Source organism: Musa acuminata, chromosome BXJ1-7 (assembly GCF_036884655.1).
Source record: "Musa acuminata AAA Group cultivar baxijiao chromosome BXJ1-7, Cavendish_Baxijiao_AAA, whole genome shotgun sequence".
Classification (NCBI taxonomy): Eukaryota; Viridiplantae; Streptophyta; class Magnoliopsida; order Zingiberales; family Musaceae; genus Musa; species Musa acuminata.
The window spans coordinates 31,515,516-31,534,513 of record NC_088333.1 but is presented as its reverse complement, the minus strand read 5'-3'; the positions used below and the strand labels follow the sequence as shown (position 1 = coordinate 31,534,513).

General features: G+C 40.3%; 2 protein-coding genes across 3 annotated transcripts; both read left to right on the top strand.

Moving 5' to 3' along the window:
• Positions 1–3,256: 3,256 nt before the first annotated feature.
• LOC135679042 (serine/threonine-protein kinase PCRK1-like) lies at positions 3,257–8,509 on the top strand. 2 transcript variants are annotated; one of them, XM_065192414.1, is made up of 5 exons: positions 3,257–3,453; positions 4,120–4,510; positions 5,294–5,554; positions 6,446–6,568; positions 7,681–8,509. In XM_065192414.1, exons 2-5 carry the CDS (start codon positions 4,130–4,132, stop codon positions 8,197–8,199), a joined length of 1,284 nt encoding a protein of 427 aa, XP_065048486.1. In that variant the 5' UTR covers positions 3,257–3,453; positions 4,120–4,129; the 3' UTR covers positions 8,200–8,509. The 2 variants fall into 2 exon arrangements, with proteins under 2 accessions (XP_065048486.1, XP_065048488.1); XM_065192416.1 differs by having other exon boundaries at positions 3,287–3,453; positions 5,303–5,554.
• A 739-nt stretch (positions 8,510–9,248) lies between these two features.
• On the top strand, positions 9,249–18,277 carry LOC135679041 (ruBisCO large subunit-binding protein subunit alpha-like). The gene is made up of 8 exons (XM_065192413.1): positions 9,249–9,445; positions 9,545–9,701; positions 10,007–10,128; positions 10,281–10,488; positions 10,696–10,841; positions 10,930–11,236; positions 16,503–16,954; positions 17,786–18,277. The coding sequence occupies exons 1-8, from the start codon at positions 9,392–9,394 to the stop codon at positions 18,071–18,073; spliced, it is 1,734 nt and encodes a 577-aa protein (XP_065048485.1). The 5' UTR covers positions 9,249–9,391; the 3' UTR covers positions 18,074–18,277.
• Positions 18,278–18,998: the final 721 nt, after the last annotated feature.

Here is an 18,998-nt window from a genome sequence, read left to right as displayed (position 1 = left end):
TCCCGGATTTTCCAGGGTCCTGGCAGTACCACCGCCTGATTGGGGTGTACAACCGCCTAGCAGCTCAAAGACTGAGCCTCTAGACGGTGTCACCACCTGACAAGGGCGGTTGCACCGCCTAGTCTCGCTCGGAGACTTAGCCCAGGTGGTGCCACCGCCTGACCTAGGCGGTTGCACCACCCAGCGTTCCTAGGAGACCATCTCTTGGGCGGTCCCACCGTCGACCCTAGCTGTGCCACCGCCTAGCAGGAATTCTGGTCCGAATGGGTTGATCCATTCGGCCTAATTTGGGTCTATCAGGGGCCCAATTGCCCCCAGATTAAGTTAATGGGATCACCTCCAATTCCTAACTTAATCTACATGCTAACTACGATATTTCTTAAGACATTTACTGCAACTTGCTCCGGTGCATCAATCGTTTCTTCCGGCGAGCTTTTGACGAACTTCCTTCGATCATCCGATGAACCCTCAGTGATGCTCCTGCGGACTTCCGGCAAACTCCTGGACTTGCGATGATCCTCTTAGCGAGTTCCGACGAGCTTCTTTTGGTAAGCTCCTGGACTTCTCGGATTTGTTCTCGCAGAACCTCCGAGACCGTCCGGACTTCCATCGAACTCTCGAACTCCTAACGTGATCATAGTCTTGACTCTGGCGTAACTCCTGCTCCATGTCTTATTTCCATCGTAGTTAATCCTGCACATGTAAAACAAAACTTCGATCGAGACAATTAATTCTAAGCAATTAACTAAGTTGTCCGGCATGTCATTGGTCCCTCAACACTTCGTCTGATTCTTCGGCGCATCGTCCTCTCCTACGGCCTATTGCCCAATCGACCAGTTGACTTCGTAACTTCGATATCCTTGGCACAATACCCGCTCTTCTTGGCCCGATGCCTGAGTCCACGGCCTGAAGCCTTTTGTCGATACGTCGACCTATCCACCGACCCGACGTCCAATCTTCTGACATATTCCTTTGGCACAACATGATTTTTCCTGCTTTAATTGTCTCATCCTGATCGAAGCATCCTGCGTCACTCAAAACGTAGATTAAATCATAAACATATATCAAGTGGTTTCATCATCAAAATACGAGATTCAACAATAGTAACCCCTTTACCTTAATTTGGAGAAATACCTTAGTTCATGACATATTGAGGGGGGGGTTATGTCCACACATGGTAGGATGGCCCCTCTCGCTTGGATACTCTTTATTGAGGTGACTTAAAGTCGAGAGATGAGATAGATCACTTTTTTATTTGTTGGGTGTTTATGCGATTATTTGTACTTTACCAAGACTAACTTTAGATAGAATATATTAGTTGGCATGTTGGAGCATCTTGGGTGCAATGATTGATTACCTCTTTATTAGATACTAGAAAAGCCGAGATTACCTCAGCCCATTATGAATACTTATATAAGGACCAAGGGGTCGATCTTAGTAATTCCTCATGCTTTAGTTATGAATTTGGTGATGAAGTACACCAACACCTCATCCTCTACTTGTTAGATCACTAGAAGGGTAGCATTTTAATGCTTGGGGTGCATATTCTTAATGAAATATTGTTCAAACTCTTTGACCAACTATGTGAAAGAGTTTATCGAAAATGGTTTGAGATGAGAGTACCATTTTAGATCATGTCTCGTAGTGTTGTAAATAATACGTGACACGTCAAGACCTCTAATTTATCGTATAGCGCTATTTGAGCATAAAAGCCACCACATACTCCGTGAGATCTGCACACCTATTAAATGCCTCTAAGATCAAAATTCAGAAACTTGTCAGGATTAACTCATTTTGGATTTTTTGGATGAATTGGGACTCGATTGAGGTGAAGTTAAATCTCCTTCCTTTGCCATATGAAATTTCTTATGCATGTCTTCTAGCCATCGATTCATCTACTATAGGATGTACTTGGTAGAGTCCACAAAATGGGCCTTAGACTTAGGAGTCATTGAGTAAGGGTGATGAGGTCCATTGAAGTTGATCATGGGAGATAGTGATGCTCCATTTGGTTGGTGCTCAATCGATCAAGGGCATTTTGAGTGATATGTGTCACAATCGACCAAGGTATCAAGGCAGCGCGGCGAGCTGTTAATTGCTTTAGGACTAGTGCCATCACTGACTCAACCAATTGAGAGAGAGGAAGGGATGATTAATTACATCACCCTGATCAACATCTAAATATGATATGTGAGGTTCAAGAAGATCTCTACAAAGACCTTCAGGTAGGGGTTCCACCAGTGAAGAGAAGACACGATCATTGAACAACTATCAATACTATATTAGTGGTTTGCATCGAGATGAAAGTGTAAGAGCTAGAAACGTCAATTATTATTCATTATGAGTGAATGTATTATGGGTCAGGGACAAAGTACCCCTCGCTCAAGCACTCATCAAGTGGATTGACGGGATGACATTCTTACAACATAGGTCAACCAGATGACACCAAAATGATTTAGTGAATATTTATAATGTTTGGATCAACATGACTTAATTTGAGCTTGTATGCATAAGAAGCTTTTATGGAATTAAGAGGGTCTCAAGAACTCAATTCTACGTTATAACGAAGTCTTTAGGTGGGATTCATGATCACTTCAATGTTTTAGTCAATTTTATAATAAAAAATAAAAATTTTAAGTAAACAATAATTAACATTTGATATTGGTTATTATGATCTAATGGGCTTAACCATCGGAGTATTTTACGTTATAATAAAATATTTTTTAGTATTTTATATTAGACTAATATATGCATGGTTAAATTATTGATCGGTCCCTTTTTTTTTTTCTCGCTAACTATGTTATCGATATATATATTTTCCGTATCACTCATTGTTATATATATATATATATATATATAAAGAAAAGGAAAAAAAGCTTCCGGACGACACGCAGATTTCAAACCGTCAATGTTGACCGATGAGCTAGTGGACGCCAGTTTGTGGGCCCCGCTACGTGGTGAACAACCGAAATCGCCCGTCCTCCGCAGCCACCCGCGACTCGCTACCGATGAGGTGGGCGAAACGGACGGTCGCGATGGTCTCCCCTCGGCCAGGTGGCCCCCCGTCCGCGATCTCACGTGCAGTACACGTGATACGTAGCGTGTGGTGCAGGCATCCGCGCTCCGTTACTGGCCTTCTCCGGTGCAAATTAACGGCCAAGAATCAGCCTCGAGGTGGCGCCCACCGTATCGGACGGTCATCAGGGGGAGAGAATCTCGATCTCTCATTTGCCTCGTCTGTCGTTTCGTCCCTCGTATGGTTGTCGTAATTACTTCCCTTCACTTCTCTTCTCTCTGTATGGTGGGTGAGCGGAAGGTGCAGCTGTCTCGCTTTTGACTTGGCGAGTCGCTGGTCTTTGATCGAGCATGTGAGGACGTCGTCTCGGGAAAGATCCGCCAGTTGCCTCGAGTGTCTGCTCCCGTTCGCCGGTTTCTTGGCTGTCGGAGAAGAAGGTGAGTTCAAATTCGCTGAAGCCTCTTTTTCTGAAAGCTGGGCCTTTCCCCACGAACTTGAGCTTGACTAATGTTTAGTCTTTGCTATTCGATGGAAAACGGATATCTGAGGACTGATTTGACGGAAGATGGGTTTTGAGTTGGTTAGGGATTTTGGTTGATTACATTTCAGTCATGGGATCTTCAAGGCTAATTGTAACGAGTGAGTGACAATGGAGTCTTAAATATGAAAAATTGTGAGATTAACGTGAAAAAAAACGGTGGATTTGTTATCTCCCTTTCTTAATTTGTGTGCACAGACGTTCGTTTACCTCTTACAAAGATAAAATTTGATGCGAGTTGAATCACAAATCCATTTTCCTTCACGTGACTAAAAGAAGAAAAAGGAATTCATTTATGTTAATATTTGAATTTTCTTGGGGAAACCCTATAAGCTAGAGAATCATTTTGTAGGGATTATGTGTAGTGTCTTTATCTTCCGTTCCTTTCTATTTGGTTCTTGTTCTTTACAGAACAAAATTATCTTGAATATGAAAGACAGTGTTTGGTCTTCTTCCATTTAATTAGGGTTTTGAAAGGTGATTTTAGGATTTTTGAGTGAGTATGGTATTCCGAGGCTTCCGATTCTCCTGTGACTAATGTGAAAATCTATAACACCAAATTTAGGTTCTTTACTATGAAGTGTTTCCCGTTCCGAAATGGAGCGACAAAGGCGGAGCTCCAGGCAAGACTGTCTGCATCTGTTCGGTCGAACAGTACCACATCAACCGAGCGTGACATGAGGAGATCAGGATCTGAGTTCAACTCGGGGGATGTCACTGATTCTGGTACTGATTCAGTGGGAAGGCCACAATACCCTAGTTTCTCTCAGAGACCAATTAATCTCAGGGTTTTCACATTTTCTGAGCTGAGGAATGCCACAAAGAACTTTAGCCGGTCACTCATGGTTGGGGAAGGTGGCTTTGGATGTGTTTATAGGGGAACAATCAAGAGCCTTGATGATCCGGATGCAAAGATTGAGATAGCTGTGAAACAACTGAATCGCAAAGGACTGCAGGCAAGGTTTTTTTGCATATTTTTTCTTGCTCTGTGATTTCTGGTGTTTTGCTTTTTATCCTTACTGAACAATTGGCTTCATCAGATGGACATATGAACATACTTTACCTAAGGAGCTTAAACCTTCATGGTGAAGTATGATCTAAATTTTTATGATTGTTAATTGGTTTTCTTGGTAAGCTAGCCATGCTATGGTTAGATTATGCTCACCTAGGCCACCCTATTCACACACTAAATCATACATTGAGACATGTGAATACAGAATAAACATGTGCTCCTACACTGTTTTAGCCAAATAACAATGATATAAACCATCCTTCTGTCATACTGCATGATTTTATGTCTTCCTGCCGCTTATGTACTAAGTTTTTGGCAATTTGATCTAAGTTTTCAAGTTGCCATGTCAACACAGCATTTGTTTCTTTCTTTTAGTGATTCCATGTGTAATATGTAATATATCTAATTTTAGTCCTTTGTGTTTGAGTGAAGGATTGATCTCAAGTTAGATGTTTCCAACTAGTGAGGATGATTGAGAAATGTTTTCATCTCTATAAGCGTGCTAGGAGGCTATATATCTATGATAATATTGTCTTTGTCACAGTAAAAGTAGAAATTCTAATAGAAATCTCACATTATGATGGATGGTAACGACTGATGTTTCTGCCTTCTATTGACTTCTGTTTGTATGTACATTTCGTAGTCTTGTTTATCAAATTTTATTTTGCATTATGTGCTTAGAATTATGCAATTAAGTGGGAAGGAACCCTCATCATGTTTCTTGTAGGGGCACAAGGAATGGTTGACAGAAGTAAATGTTCTTGGGGTGCTGGAGCATCCAAATCTCGTCAAATTAGTAGGCTATTGTGCTGAAGATGATGAAAGGGGAATACAGCGCCTTCTTGTATATGAATATATGCCTAATGGAAGTGTGGAGGACCACCTGTCAGTTCTATCTAGGACGACACTCTCTTGGTCCATGAGATTAAGGGTAGCTCTTGATGCTGCTCGTGGATTGACACATTTGCATGAAGAAATGGATTTTCAGGTCTCAGATCAACTTATCTATTAGTTTAGTTTGTCCTTAATTTGATTTACTTATAGGATCTGATTGATTATAATTGATTTGTTTCTATCAGGGGATGTAGTTTGTTAGATTTATGCTATACTACTAAGCTTGATGTTTAGAACTTTGTAGTGGAGAAGACTTTAGATAATGAAGATATTAAGTATAATTTTTTTTTAGTAAAAGTTGATATTGAAGTCAAAGCACAATTGTTTCTGACAAGCATGTCGAACCTTGAGGATGGATATTTATCTAGTTAGCCTCCACCTCTATTTTATCTCCGTTAGGGACTCTTTGTTGATTAATGTCAAGAACACAATATTTTATGACCTCAAATCTTGAGTCTGAACTCGTCATACTTCATGCTTTCTACATGTGACTTTGAGCTTGTTCATATAGGGTCCCTGATGGTGTTGTAAGATAGGGTATAAAGCTAGTGCTTGATCGCTCAAAAGAAAAGCTTAGACAAAATCTTCCCAGTCCTTTTGTCATCATCTTTGTTAGTTGACTTTTAGTGGCAATTGAATCCTCGTATCAGTTTTTTACCTTAACTACTGACATTGATGATCCCAGACTTGGACAGACCTGACTTACTTGCAGGTAATGCTTGTAAGCAGATTGGATCCTTTCTGGTTAGCTCTGGTCAAGAGTTGCCTGTGTTGAATGTATTTTTTCCAAGTTCTTAGCAACTACATGATATTTATTGTTTGCTTCCATGGAACATTTTCTGATATTTGTCAAAAATTAAAGACAACAACTCTAACAGTTGGTTTTGTTGGTCATGTACTCAAGCAATTCAATTTAAATTGAAAGAAATAGTTAATCTCATTGTATCCACATATTGTGTTGCTGAATTTCTTTTCTATTTGGCAGATTATTTTTCGTGATTTTAAAGCCTCCAACATTCTCTTGGATGAGGACTGGAATGCAAAATTGTCTGACTTTGGCTTGGCTAGACAAGGACCAGCAGAAGGACTAAGCCATGTTTCCACGGCAGTAAGTGATGCTAAATGGCCTAATATTTCTAGCTACCACATTTCTTATGACATACTTATGTTTATCTAGTATTAATACCTTATTCCTTCTAATGCTTTGCATAAATATATGAATGGTATTGTGAAGCTCCCACATTTGCTTCATAGATACATGGGTAGGATTTGAGTGAGTTAATTTCTTTTCCAAATACATGATGATGACAATCTCATGCCTACATGATGACAAGTGCACAAATGTCTTTGTAGTTATTCTCTTCGCTTTTAGGTTTCTTCAGTTGTCATGGTTTTATTAGTTGTGGTTAGTTCATACCATATATTCTAGAATAAGTACTTGCCACTGCTCTTGTCAAAAGTTTGTATGAAGCTGTCAGGTTATATCGATCATCTATGTGGGCCAACTGTGGTACTTATGTGCAAAGATGTCTTAAAGAGACACACAGGAATTATTTACAGATGTCAGTTTCCTATTTGAAGTCAACTAACTGTAAAAGGAGAAGAAATCCTTGCAAAATATTGCTATTATGCCCTTGTTTATCTTGGCCGAATTGCCTATCTTGTGCTTCTACTTTAGGCAACCGCGAAGATGCAACTGGTCCTTATTCCTTGTCAAAATTGGTGTCTGGTTTCCCTATGCTAGTCTTGATAGGTTCATGATGGACCTGATCAACTCCTGTTCCTATTCAGACTTGGACCGCAGTTCCTCTGGCTTATTGAGCTGTAATTTAGGCTTAATAGCATTGTCCAGTTGAGGCAAGGACTGCTGTGGTCCATGGCTGACTAGGAGTCAATCTCCTGAGTCTGGGTGGACTGGGAATGTCTACCAGCTCTAATGGCTGCGTGGATGAGCTCAGAGGCACAGGGAAGATGGTGCAATGTGTTTGTGCCACAGTTATAGAAGTAGCACAAAGTTCTTTAGACCCAAAGATATGCCAGTAGCAGGATTATGGATATCATGGGAAAATTTTTTGTCAACTGCCCAACTGGTACTAATAAAGAAAGAGAATTAGTAACCTGATTTATTATCAAATGGAATTATTATTATTTCCACGAACTGCTGTATGATTAAATACTACTTATAATAACTATTCCTAATTCCATCATAACATTGAACAGGTCGTAGGAACTTTTGGCTATGCAGCTCCTGAGTACATGCAAACTGGTCGGCTGACTGCCAAGAGTGATATATGGAGCTATGGAGTTTTTCTGTACGTACTTATCACAGGGCGTCAGCCAATAGATAAAAACCGTCCGAAAGGTGAACAGAAGCTCTTAGAATGGGTCAGACCCTATATAACTGATGTCAAGAAGATCCGTATAATCATGGATCCAAAGCTAGAAGGTGATTACTCTTTAAAATCTGCATCAAAACTTGTCACAGTGGCAAATAGGTGCCTGGTACGGCAACCGAAGTCTAGGCCCAAGATGAGTGATGTGCTGGAGATGGTGCAACGGATCATCGAAAGCACAGAGACTGGAGCACCAGAAGCCCCTTTAAGGAGTTGTTCGGAAAATGGAAAACCGGGAGAAACAAAAAAGAAAGGTGTGAAGAGAATTATCAGGGATTGGAAAATGGGTGAAAATATGCGGCTGGCGTGGCAGGGATGGAAGGCAAAACTTGTACGGACATGTTGATTTCTATGATGACGATGACGAAGATGATGAAATTTCTATCGATCTTTGTATGTGTGGAGTTGCGGCATACTGTTCTCCAATTCTTTTGGAGAACTTATGGTTCCTCAAGTCAATATCAGAAGGAACTAGTTTTACCATGTCCAAGGTCAACATGCTAAAATGCCATCCTTACCAAGTAGATTCTGTATACTTCTTTTATCCATGTAATACTCCTAAGAATGATTAACTATAGAACTGTTGTTGCTTGGCTTGCAAAGTTGTCGAAATGTCTTAATTAGATCTGTTTAAATTGTTGATATCTTCCCCATCACATTCTAGCAGTGTTAACATTGCTTTGTATGCTAAATCTTCCGTGTCATATATTAATCAATTTTATGGGATTTCGCATATCCATTCTTTCAAATTTGGGAAATAACATATTTTGTTATTTTGAATTAAAATGTTTATATATATTCCTTCAAAAATTTATGTTTTGCAAATATTTTAAATTTGTGTGCCAAAATTATCTTTTTATAATTCTCATTGATTATTTGATCTATTATTTTTTAATATTTCTGAAATGATATTAACGTCATTTTTTAACTCAAAGTTTATTCTAACGATCAACTACAATGACTTCTCTTAAGTTTTTAAGCTTTAGAGGAGCAAATTTTGTAAATTACTAACTTTAGGGAAATTTATAAATACATAATTTTGAACTTTATCATCAACTATATTTTATTTTTCTTTATCAAAGATAAATAAGTGCTAAAATGACATCAATCTAAAATCAACCGATCCTTCTACTAAGGAAACTCCAAAATTAATTTTATAATAGGGCTTAAAATATTATTTAAGGATTACATAAAATAATTTTCTTCATGCAAAATGAATATAACTAACTACTTCTAACATCAATCAAAACTATGGTCAATACAAGAACGGTCCAATTAACGAACCGAAGCTGCGAAATCCGGTTCCCGATTTCGGTTAGCCCGCTGGTCCGGTCTGGTCCGCTGTTGATCAGCGGGACTCGTTCGTATCGCTTAAACCCTAAACCGAGCACACTTTCCACTTTTTCTTGCTTGAAGTCGAATCTTCTGGAGACCTCCAAACTCTCTACTCCCGATCGCGATCTCCCTACCCTCGCCCATTTTCTCGAGCCGCCTCGAGTTCCATTTCTGCATCCGATCCCGATCCCTCCTGTGACGTAATGGCGGCGGCGAATGCGATCTCGGTCGCTTCCTTCATCGGATCCCCTCGACAGGTCTCTTTCTCCCGTTTTGATATGCTTTCTCGGTGATCGCGCTACTTGTCGGTTATTGTTGTGGCTTGTGTGATCGGATTTTGGTCTTCGAGGGTGCAGCGATCGGGACTGAGGAGAAGGGCGAGCGGCGGCTACAAACCGATGATAGTGCGGGCCAAGGCCAAGGAGATCGCTTTCGACCAGAGCTCCCGGTCTTCCCTCCAAGCCGGCGTCGAGAAGCTCGCGGACGCCGTGGGAGTCACCCTTGGTCCCAGAGGTATTTTGGTTTTAGCTTTGTCTCCTATTCTGATGTGGCAACCATTGCCCTTTTTGTGCATGGTTCTGTCCTATTTGCCGCTTCCGCCATCATGGTTTTTTGCATGTCAACAACGAGACAATATGCCATTTTTTGTCACGTATCGATTAGAAAGATGTTGTTCATCTTAAACACAATGTTTCTGCTTCGGGATCAATTAGAAAGTCGGATCTTGCATTTTTAGTTGCATTATAAATGCTGTTTCTTGATTATAAATGGAGCTGCAAGATTATGATTTTGTTCTTGATGTTGTGGTACAAATGAAGGGAGGAACGTGGTGTTGGATGAGTTTGGGAATCCAAAAGTAGTTAACGATGGCGTCACAATTGCCCGGTCTATTGAGCTGGCTGATCCCATGGAGAATGCTGGTGCAGCACTGATACGAGAGGTACTGCAGCTTCTTCATAGCTTCTGTTCTTCCTCCAGCACTTTGTCATTCGTAATTTTTTGTTAGCTTTTTTGGTTGATTTTTTTACGCTTCTTCAAGCGTTACAATAAGAACGAGCTGATATTTATGGGTTTTTGTGTTGTGTTTTGAAGGTTGCGAGCAAGACCAATGACTCAGCTGGTGATGGGACAACAACTGCTTCTGTCCTTGCTCGTGAAATCATTAAGTTGGGTTTGTTAAGTGTTACCTCTGGTGCAAATCCTGTCTCTGTCAAGAAGGGGATTGACAAGACTGTGCAGAAACTAGTTGAAGAGCTCGAGAAGAAAGCAAGGCCAGTGAAGGGACGAGGTGACATTGAAGGTAAAATATTTGTTTGTTGAGGTATCTGAAACTTTCAATAGCTATACATGTTCGTATGTGTTTCAGATGATATTATCTTTGATGAAGAAAGAAACATATGAGTAGCTGCAGCAATTAGCAAATATTCTTTTTTTCTGTTATCCCATGGGGGAAGTGGTAGGTTAAAGAGTTATTATTATCCTAAAGACCAATTATCTTTTGTTGCAGCTGTTGCCACTATTTCAGCTGGCAATGATGAGTTCGTGGGCAACATGATTGCCGATGCTATTGATAAAGTTGGCCCTGATGGTGTTTTATCTATTGAATCTTCATCATCATTTGAGACAACAGTTGATGTCGAGGAAGGGATGGAGGTTTGCCATCTTATATACATGTTTCAGCTCTTGTTCTTTTGTCATTTCATGTGTCTTTGTTTTCAATGTAAGAATCATCACATTGCAGATTGACAGAGGTTACATTTCCCCACAATTTGTCACAAATCTTGAGAAGTTGATCGTGGAATTTGAAAATGCCAAGGTCCTAGTGACTGATCAGAAGATTTCGACGATAAAGGAAATCATTCCTCTGTTAGAGAAAGTGACACAGTTGAGAGTTCCTCTGCTCATTATTGCTGAGGATGTAACTGGGGAGGCTTTGGCAACTCTTGTTGTGAACAAGTTGCGGGGCATTCTCAATGTTGCAGCAATAAAAGCACCTGGTTTTGGTGAGAGGAGAAAGGCTATCCTTCAGGACATTGCAATTATGACAGGTAGACCATTTATAAAGTTGCTTCTTTATCAAAGGTTATGCCATTACTTGTCCATTGGTAGGAGCCATCTGTTTCACCAAAACTTTTTTCTCTAAGAACAAAATAAATTTGAAACTGAATGCAAGCAGGTTTAGATATATTGGATCTCAAGATAGGTTAGACACGAAAAGAAACAATCCTTCTCCCTCATTAGCATGCCAATTGATTGCTTGATTACTCTCTAAAAAGATATGAAGACAGATTTCAGTCTACATAACAAGTTAGTATAAACAGTTGCTGATATAGTGTTTGATTCTCCAAGGAGGCTTCCCTCTGTCCAATAGACATCAGAATTTGAGTGTTAGACCACCCAGATATACTCAACAAGAGCGTGAACATCTGTTAAAGCCTCTGATTCAGCTTTAAAAATATTAGTAGTCCTCGTGTTGTTATGTTTTGCAATTAATTGACAACCATTGGGAGTATGAATTGGAATTCTGGTTCTTGCAATAGCAATTCAACCACAGACATATCACTATACAACTTGAGTTGGCAAGGGGAGGTGGTTCTGACCTGACAACTTGTGTGGGCCATTAACTGTTCCCTTGGAAATGGGATTTCACATAACTCTTTTCCGATAGGAATAAGCTCAATGATCCAATTTATGGTATGTAAATCATTCTTTAGCTTCCAAGTAAATCATTAAGACAAAGCATTAAGATTAATCTTCCACTGGCTAATGGTAATCATTCATATGAACCATAAAGTGTAAGTAATAATAACATCTGGAGAAAAAAGAATACTAGAATGCTGCAAGGGCTCACCATCAGAGAGTGAAGCATCATTGACCTGCCCGGAAAATACTAAGCTTAATAGATCAACTGATTTTGCACAAGATTCTTTTCTCAAAATAATGGACATGTGAGCCATCAAATAAAACATGAGAAATATTGTTAAGGTTGCCATCACATGTAGCACAAGACTGGTTACTGTGAATGTAAAAGAACTCGAGTAGTCAGCTATGCGGAGTCTCCTGCTCCAACCCTTCAAAGAAAATCTTCGTGTCATAAATCAAGGTGTTAGCACATATGTATTATACATTAGAGGGTTGTTAGCTCATTTAAGGCATACTTTTGTATTGGCATAATGCACACTGGCATTTACCTGACTGGGGTTAGTTACGTGGCATGCAAACAGCGGTGTGCTGCTCCAGCAACAGGTATGCAACTGCATATGATTCTCTGTTTCTTGTTTTAAAGCCCATATGTGAACTATAGGGGCAAAAGGTGATCACTTCTTTGGTCATGATTGTTCATATTTGCTGAATTCCATGTTTGGAGTAGTGTTCAAAAGCCCAAATGTGAGCTTTCTTTTATCCCTTCTACTATTCTTATTGATCTTGTTAGAAATTAAGTAATAGTTATGACTTGGAGGATTCAAACATGTCTGGTAACTGTAAATCGTGTTATGCAGAAAAACTGCTGTGCAAATAGTTTTAAATATACTTACACTGAAGATAGTTCTATTGGAAAAATGGCAGAAAGACTTCTAGTACTTTTTTCAGTTTAGGATGTAGAATAGATGGAGTTCTTTTCACCAGAAAGACCATGGAAGCCTTTTCTGGATTTCAATGTATTGTACTGTTAGGGTAAATTACATGGCTTTCTTAACTATAGGTTAATTTCTGGTTGGTCTCCAAACTTGTTGCATTAATTCCTCAAACTTTTGGTACCGTGACAATTAAGACTTGCTGTTGTAGAATGGTGATATATGGTTAGATAATAGGCGGCAAGAGTGGAAACGGTGATGTGGGGGAAAGAATTTATTAAAGAAGTAGAAAAGATGAGGAGGCATCAGCTAGCCTTCCTAAATGGTGTCAACACCAGTAACAGGTCAAACATAAAAAAATGAAAAAGGAGTAACAGATAGAAGTGCAGGGACTGTAGTTCAGCCTTTCCTTTTCCTCTTGACCTGCCTTAGCTACGTCGTATTGGCTGCTGTCAAGAAACATCTAGTGAGCTTTTTAATCTTGCCACATGGTGAGGTTTGGTCAATTGACTTATAAATTGTGGTCCAAGGTGTTGCACAACTCCAACATCTAGTGAGCTTTTTAATCTTGCCACATGGTGAGGTTTGGTACACTGACTTATAAATTGTGGTCCAAGGTGTTGCACAACTCCAACACCTGTGAGGGATTGTGGAAATTAGTAGGAACTGAAAATAGATGAAAGATTTTTGTCTCATTGTCTTTTACACTTTTCTCTATTTTCTCAACATCTCTTTCTCTCCCCCCTCGATGCATTTTCTCTCTCATTTTGTTGCAGATCAGCTTTCCTGCTACTTCGAGGAAAGCTGATCTTATAAATCATGGTCCAAGGTGTTCCACTTCTCTAACATCGGTTAGGGATTATGGAAGTTAGTATGAACCAGGGTTTGTAGTATCGACCCATACCGCTCGGTACGGGTGGTATATATAGGAAAATCTAGGGGTGATATCACATGCGCAGCGGAAGAACAGAAAACAAAAATTCTCAAATTTCTCATAAATTGTGTTTGTTGTCGTGCGAAGATTGGTGCACAAAATCTATAAAACTGAAAACTGCGTATATGAGAGATTGTGTTTTACCTAGGGAGATCATATATTCCTGACTCCCTACAGATCTGTAGGAGAGGATGAAGGAAATCAAGCGCCCTCCTCTCTAGCGGTGATCCATACAACAGGGTTGCGACGACGCTCCTCAAATCTCCAAGCCTGCTATCTGAGGAGGAGAAGGGGAGAGGAGAATAGGAGATGACAACCAAGAGAAGCTTTAACCTATGAACCTTTGGTTCCCTCCTATTTATGAAGGCCTTGTTAACTTAACCCTAATGGATCCTAACCTATTGGGTATTGGATCTCCATCCAACTACCCAAGCCTCTTAGATTGGTGGATTTCTGTCCAATAATATCTTATTGGATCTCATCCATATGATTCAATAATTCAAGAGCTTATTGGATATCTAATAAGATAGAGGCTTCGACAGATATCTCATATCTGAACCTCTATTTGTCGCAATGCCTATCATATGTGTGACCCTCTAGGCCTAATATCGAGCTGACTGTGAGTCATATTTGTCAGAACTCCTTCTGGCTTAGTGAATTATTATTTTCATAATAATTCATTCGACTCATCGACTATGGACGCATTAGGCCACTATGCCGTAGTCCCCAGACGATACAGGGGAATCCAATCTATTGGACCTATCTGTTCTCAGTTACCGTGTATCTATAGTCCCTTATCCATCTAATACCTCAGAGACCGTATACCAGGCATGGTACAAACTCATATAGTTTCTACTCGAGTCTTGCTTTAATCAGATTCTTTCGGAGAACTCTTTCTCTCTCAATCCGAATGACCCTGGCCAGGGATTTGTCTTAGCAAGAACACATGAGATATTCCTCTCATGACATCGAGAGCGGATGATCCTTTATCGACACTCAATAGCCCTCGTAAGGTTGGCTACCACTTCCGATGACCGGCTGTGCTAGATCTGGAACCTCTAGACCTATAAGTCCGGTATCAAAGAGTGTAGTACTCATACAGGATATCCTTGGTGGCTCAAGTCTAAGGATCAAATACACCACTAGGACAACGAAATCACTATCTGACAACAAGGCATCATCAACTATCCAGCATTCCGTGAACGGATCAATCAGTGAACTCATTCTCCAATGAGCACTTGCACTGTATCCCTAGTGTCCCCACACGAGCAGCTATGAAACCAGCCGCCTCCATTATATGTACGAGTATACAGTACACAAGTCTGTTCGGTTATCTCGATGTCCCTCTCGACCAACCTATGACCGGGATTATTTAGGATCTATGTTTAAAAGTGAATCGGTCTCATTATCATGATCTCATCACGATCCGATTCTCATTGCACAGATCCATGAACATCAAAATATATATATGCATATATGCAATAAGCAATATAAAGTGATACAATGCCAAATAATATGAGTAAAAAGAATGTGTATCATGTCACATGTGTCATCACTCACGTGATTGGCTTGCAGGGCACCTATGACTAGTAGTATATATCGGTCTAAAGCAGGACGGGTATACGAGCCGCCTTAGACTGAGCGGTACCATAACCTAACCCTATATCAGGCGATACGAGGTCTGTACTAGGCGGTAACGGTCAAAATCTTATCGTTATCGACCTATACCAGTCGGTAATAATCGAATTTCGATCGTTACCGATCAAGGGCTGAGATGACCTTATTTCAAACGATCAAATTGACCGTTTGAACTATAAGAAAGAGTTTTTAAATCCTTTCCTCCCCTCTCTTTCAACTTATATCACTCTCTCAATCTTCTCAACTCTCTCAAACTCATTCTCACGCACATCTAACAATTCAAGTCATTTCTTTGTAGATAATTCAGTATTAACAGAAGGATGATTCAGAACGTACCACAAAGTTACTTCTCAAAGTCTTAAAAAGATATGTGTCACTATTCTGTCCTAATTTAGATTATTTTCTCTAAAATTATATTAAATGTATATTTATTTTCAATTTAAAAACTGTAATATATTTTTTTTTCTATTTTTCAAGTATTTTTGAGTTATTTTTGATTTTTTTGGGCGTACCGATGCATACCGTCTGAATGGATCGAAATTGCAAACTTTGATAGGAACTAAGAATAGATGAAAGATTTTTGTCTCCTCACTGTCTTTTACACTTCTCTATTTTCTCAACTTCTCTTTCTCTCCCCTCTCGACATGTTTTCTCTCTCATTTTGTTGCAGATCAGCTTTCCTGCTGCTTTGAGGGTTTGATTGTGCCTACTTGTCAGCATTCCATCAACAAATTTGATGGCAGGAGTTGATTGCATCTATACAGAAGTTCGAGCTATTAATTGCTAGAAATTGAAGCTTGGATACAGTTTCAAAATTTCTAGTTGTGGGTCCTCCCATGTGATTTACCTTATTTTCTAAGGTATCGACTGTGAAATGATCTGCGTGCCGTCCAATTTTTGCTGCAACTCTGTAGTTGCGGCATGGATTGGCTTAACATGCATTTTCTGGTCGCAGATGTTTAACTTTTGGTCTTCTGTGTTGTTCAAGCTGGACTTCATGATCCTTCTAAGGAGTTATTGTCACTTGAATTCTATCCTCAATAATAACCAATCTTCTCATTTCTATCAATTGCGCTTAATTTCAAATTAAAGAAATATTTTTCTTAATCAGACATGACCTTTAGCTAGTCATTTTAAATGTTCTCCATTTACTGTACAATGCTGTAGGGGCTGAGTTCCAGGCTAAAGATCTTGGCTTATTGATAGAGAGTGTATCCGTTGAGCAGCTTGGCACAGCAAGAAAAGTAACCATCTCTCAGAACTCTACAACAATAATTTCTGATGCTGCAACCAAAGATGAGATCCAGTCCAGAATTGCTCAGTTAAAGAAGGAACTTGCTGAGACAGACTCAGTTTATGATTCTGAGAAACTAGCTGAACGAATTGCAAAATTATCTGGTGGAGTGGCAGTCATTAAAGTAGGTGCTGCAACAGAGACTGAACTCGAGGACCGCAAACTTAGGATTGAGGATGCCAAGAATGCCACTTTTGCAGCTATCGAGGAAGGTATTGTACCTGGTGGCGGTGCTGCCTATGTTCATCTCTCAGCCAGTGTACCTGCCATCAAGAAAAAACTGGAAGATCATGATGAGCTTCTGGGTGCTGACATTGTACAGAAGGTGAGCTATCCAACCATGTAGTTTCTCATTTAAGCCCTATTATAAGATCTTTTTTAAGTTCTGTTTGTCCTAAAATTCTAGGGACCTATTTGCTCCCATGTCAGAGTCTAGCCAGTAGCCAGATATTGTTATGCAATGCTTGCCTTGTATTTGCCTATATAAGTTTGTCTTGTCAGCTGAATATTCTCACTTCTGATACAAATATAGGTTTAATTTTATCCAAATCTGGTTATCAGAATGCCCAGAAAATAAGTGATCAAAACACAAAATCAAAGTGAATCTCATTGTTATTTTAGTAATATATCTCTTTTTGAACCCTCCATTTCTTATCGTATTAGTTGAGTACTTCAGTTATCTGACATACACATACATGTGTATTCTGATCTCTAATACTGATTGACCAATATACACGCATAACTATTTACCACAAGATCTGGTATTGATGCACACCCATGTCAAGATGGTTATGAATATTGTTTGGTTCTTATCCATTTTAAATATATTTGAGTGCTGCATATCAGCATCACTTTTTTGTTGATGAAAAAGATTTGGATATGGTCATACCAACATCCAACACATTTTATATCTGTTATCAATATTAGTTCTTTGGTTTGATTGGAGATGTACCATGCAAATAATTCTTGTTCTACACTAGAACATACATTGATCAGATTTGGTTCATAAATGAGCTGATGCAAATCCTTTGGCTTTGAAATTGCGATGAACAGGCACTGATGCAAAATCTTGTTTTGCACTAGAACATATATTGATCAGATTTGGTTCATAAATATGCTGATGCAAATCCTTTGGTTTTTTAATTGCAATGAACAGGCACTGGTGGCACCTGCAGCTTTGATTGCTCAAAATGCTGGTGTGGAGGGAGAAGTGGTGGTGGAGAAGATCAAGGATGGCGAGTGGGAAATTGGTTACAATGCAATGACGGACAAGTACGAGAACCTGTTGGAAGCCGGTGTGATCGACCCTGCAAAGGTCACCAGATGTGCACTTCAGAATGCTGCATCCATCGCTGGAATGCTCCTAACCACACAAGCCATCGTAGTGGAGAAGCCCAAGAAAAAGTCTCCTTCCAATCCCCCAGCCAAAGGTCTCGCCGTTTGATCGCCTGGGTTCCTCTGCCTTGGGCGTGTTAGGTTTGAATCAGACTCCGTGATTCTAGGGATGAATTATGGTGAGATCCTTAGTGGTAATTCCCGGTTTTCTCCTAGTAATTCAGGCTGTTTTATGGATTATAAGTTTGATTAGTACTCTAGCCTTTTAATGCCTTAAATTATCAAATGCTCCCAAATGTTGTGTGGTTCTCTATTCTTTGTCTGCGGCATTTTGCTAACTACGTGGGTATAAAGCACGTAATGACTTGCGCACAGATGATTGGTCCGGCTGGGTGGGATCCTACGCATGTGAGACGTGACGTGGGTCGGTCTGCCCCGACGACCTTCGCTCACTCCTAGTAAACACCGAGCGATTGGTACGTCTGATCCCAATCAAACGGTCGAATTTCTAACTGGATCACCAAGCCCTACCTCTAACCCTCAGAATGGTGTTCTCGATATTGTTGATGCAGCCTTTGCAATGCAACGGAATCGTTAGCGCCACCCGCGACGTCGCCCACAGAAAGAACAAGCATATAGAGAAGGAAACATGAACGAGGAGGCAATTTGTTGCTAGTATTTGGGTTGATGACGAGAACTAAGTCGCTGGGCTGTTGTTTGTCGGTCTTCTTGATGGCGAGACGACTGGACTGCCAATGAGAGAGGTCGACTTAACCTGCCCATGATCAATGAGAGACGTCACTGGATTACCCCAGTGGCGTCTGTCTGGGTCCTAGTGGGCGGGACCCAGCCAAACGTGGCTTCGTCGATCATGGTCTGTCTCGACGGGCCCCGCTCGACGAAGCGGACCACGGAGAGCTGGATGCTGCAAGCACTCCGTACAGCTCATCGGCGTCGTCCGTCACTGGATTCATCCAGTGGCGTCGTCGTCCACGGTCGGTGGCGGTGGTCTTCCGCGGACTGGCCGATAGACG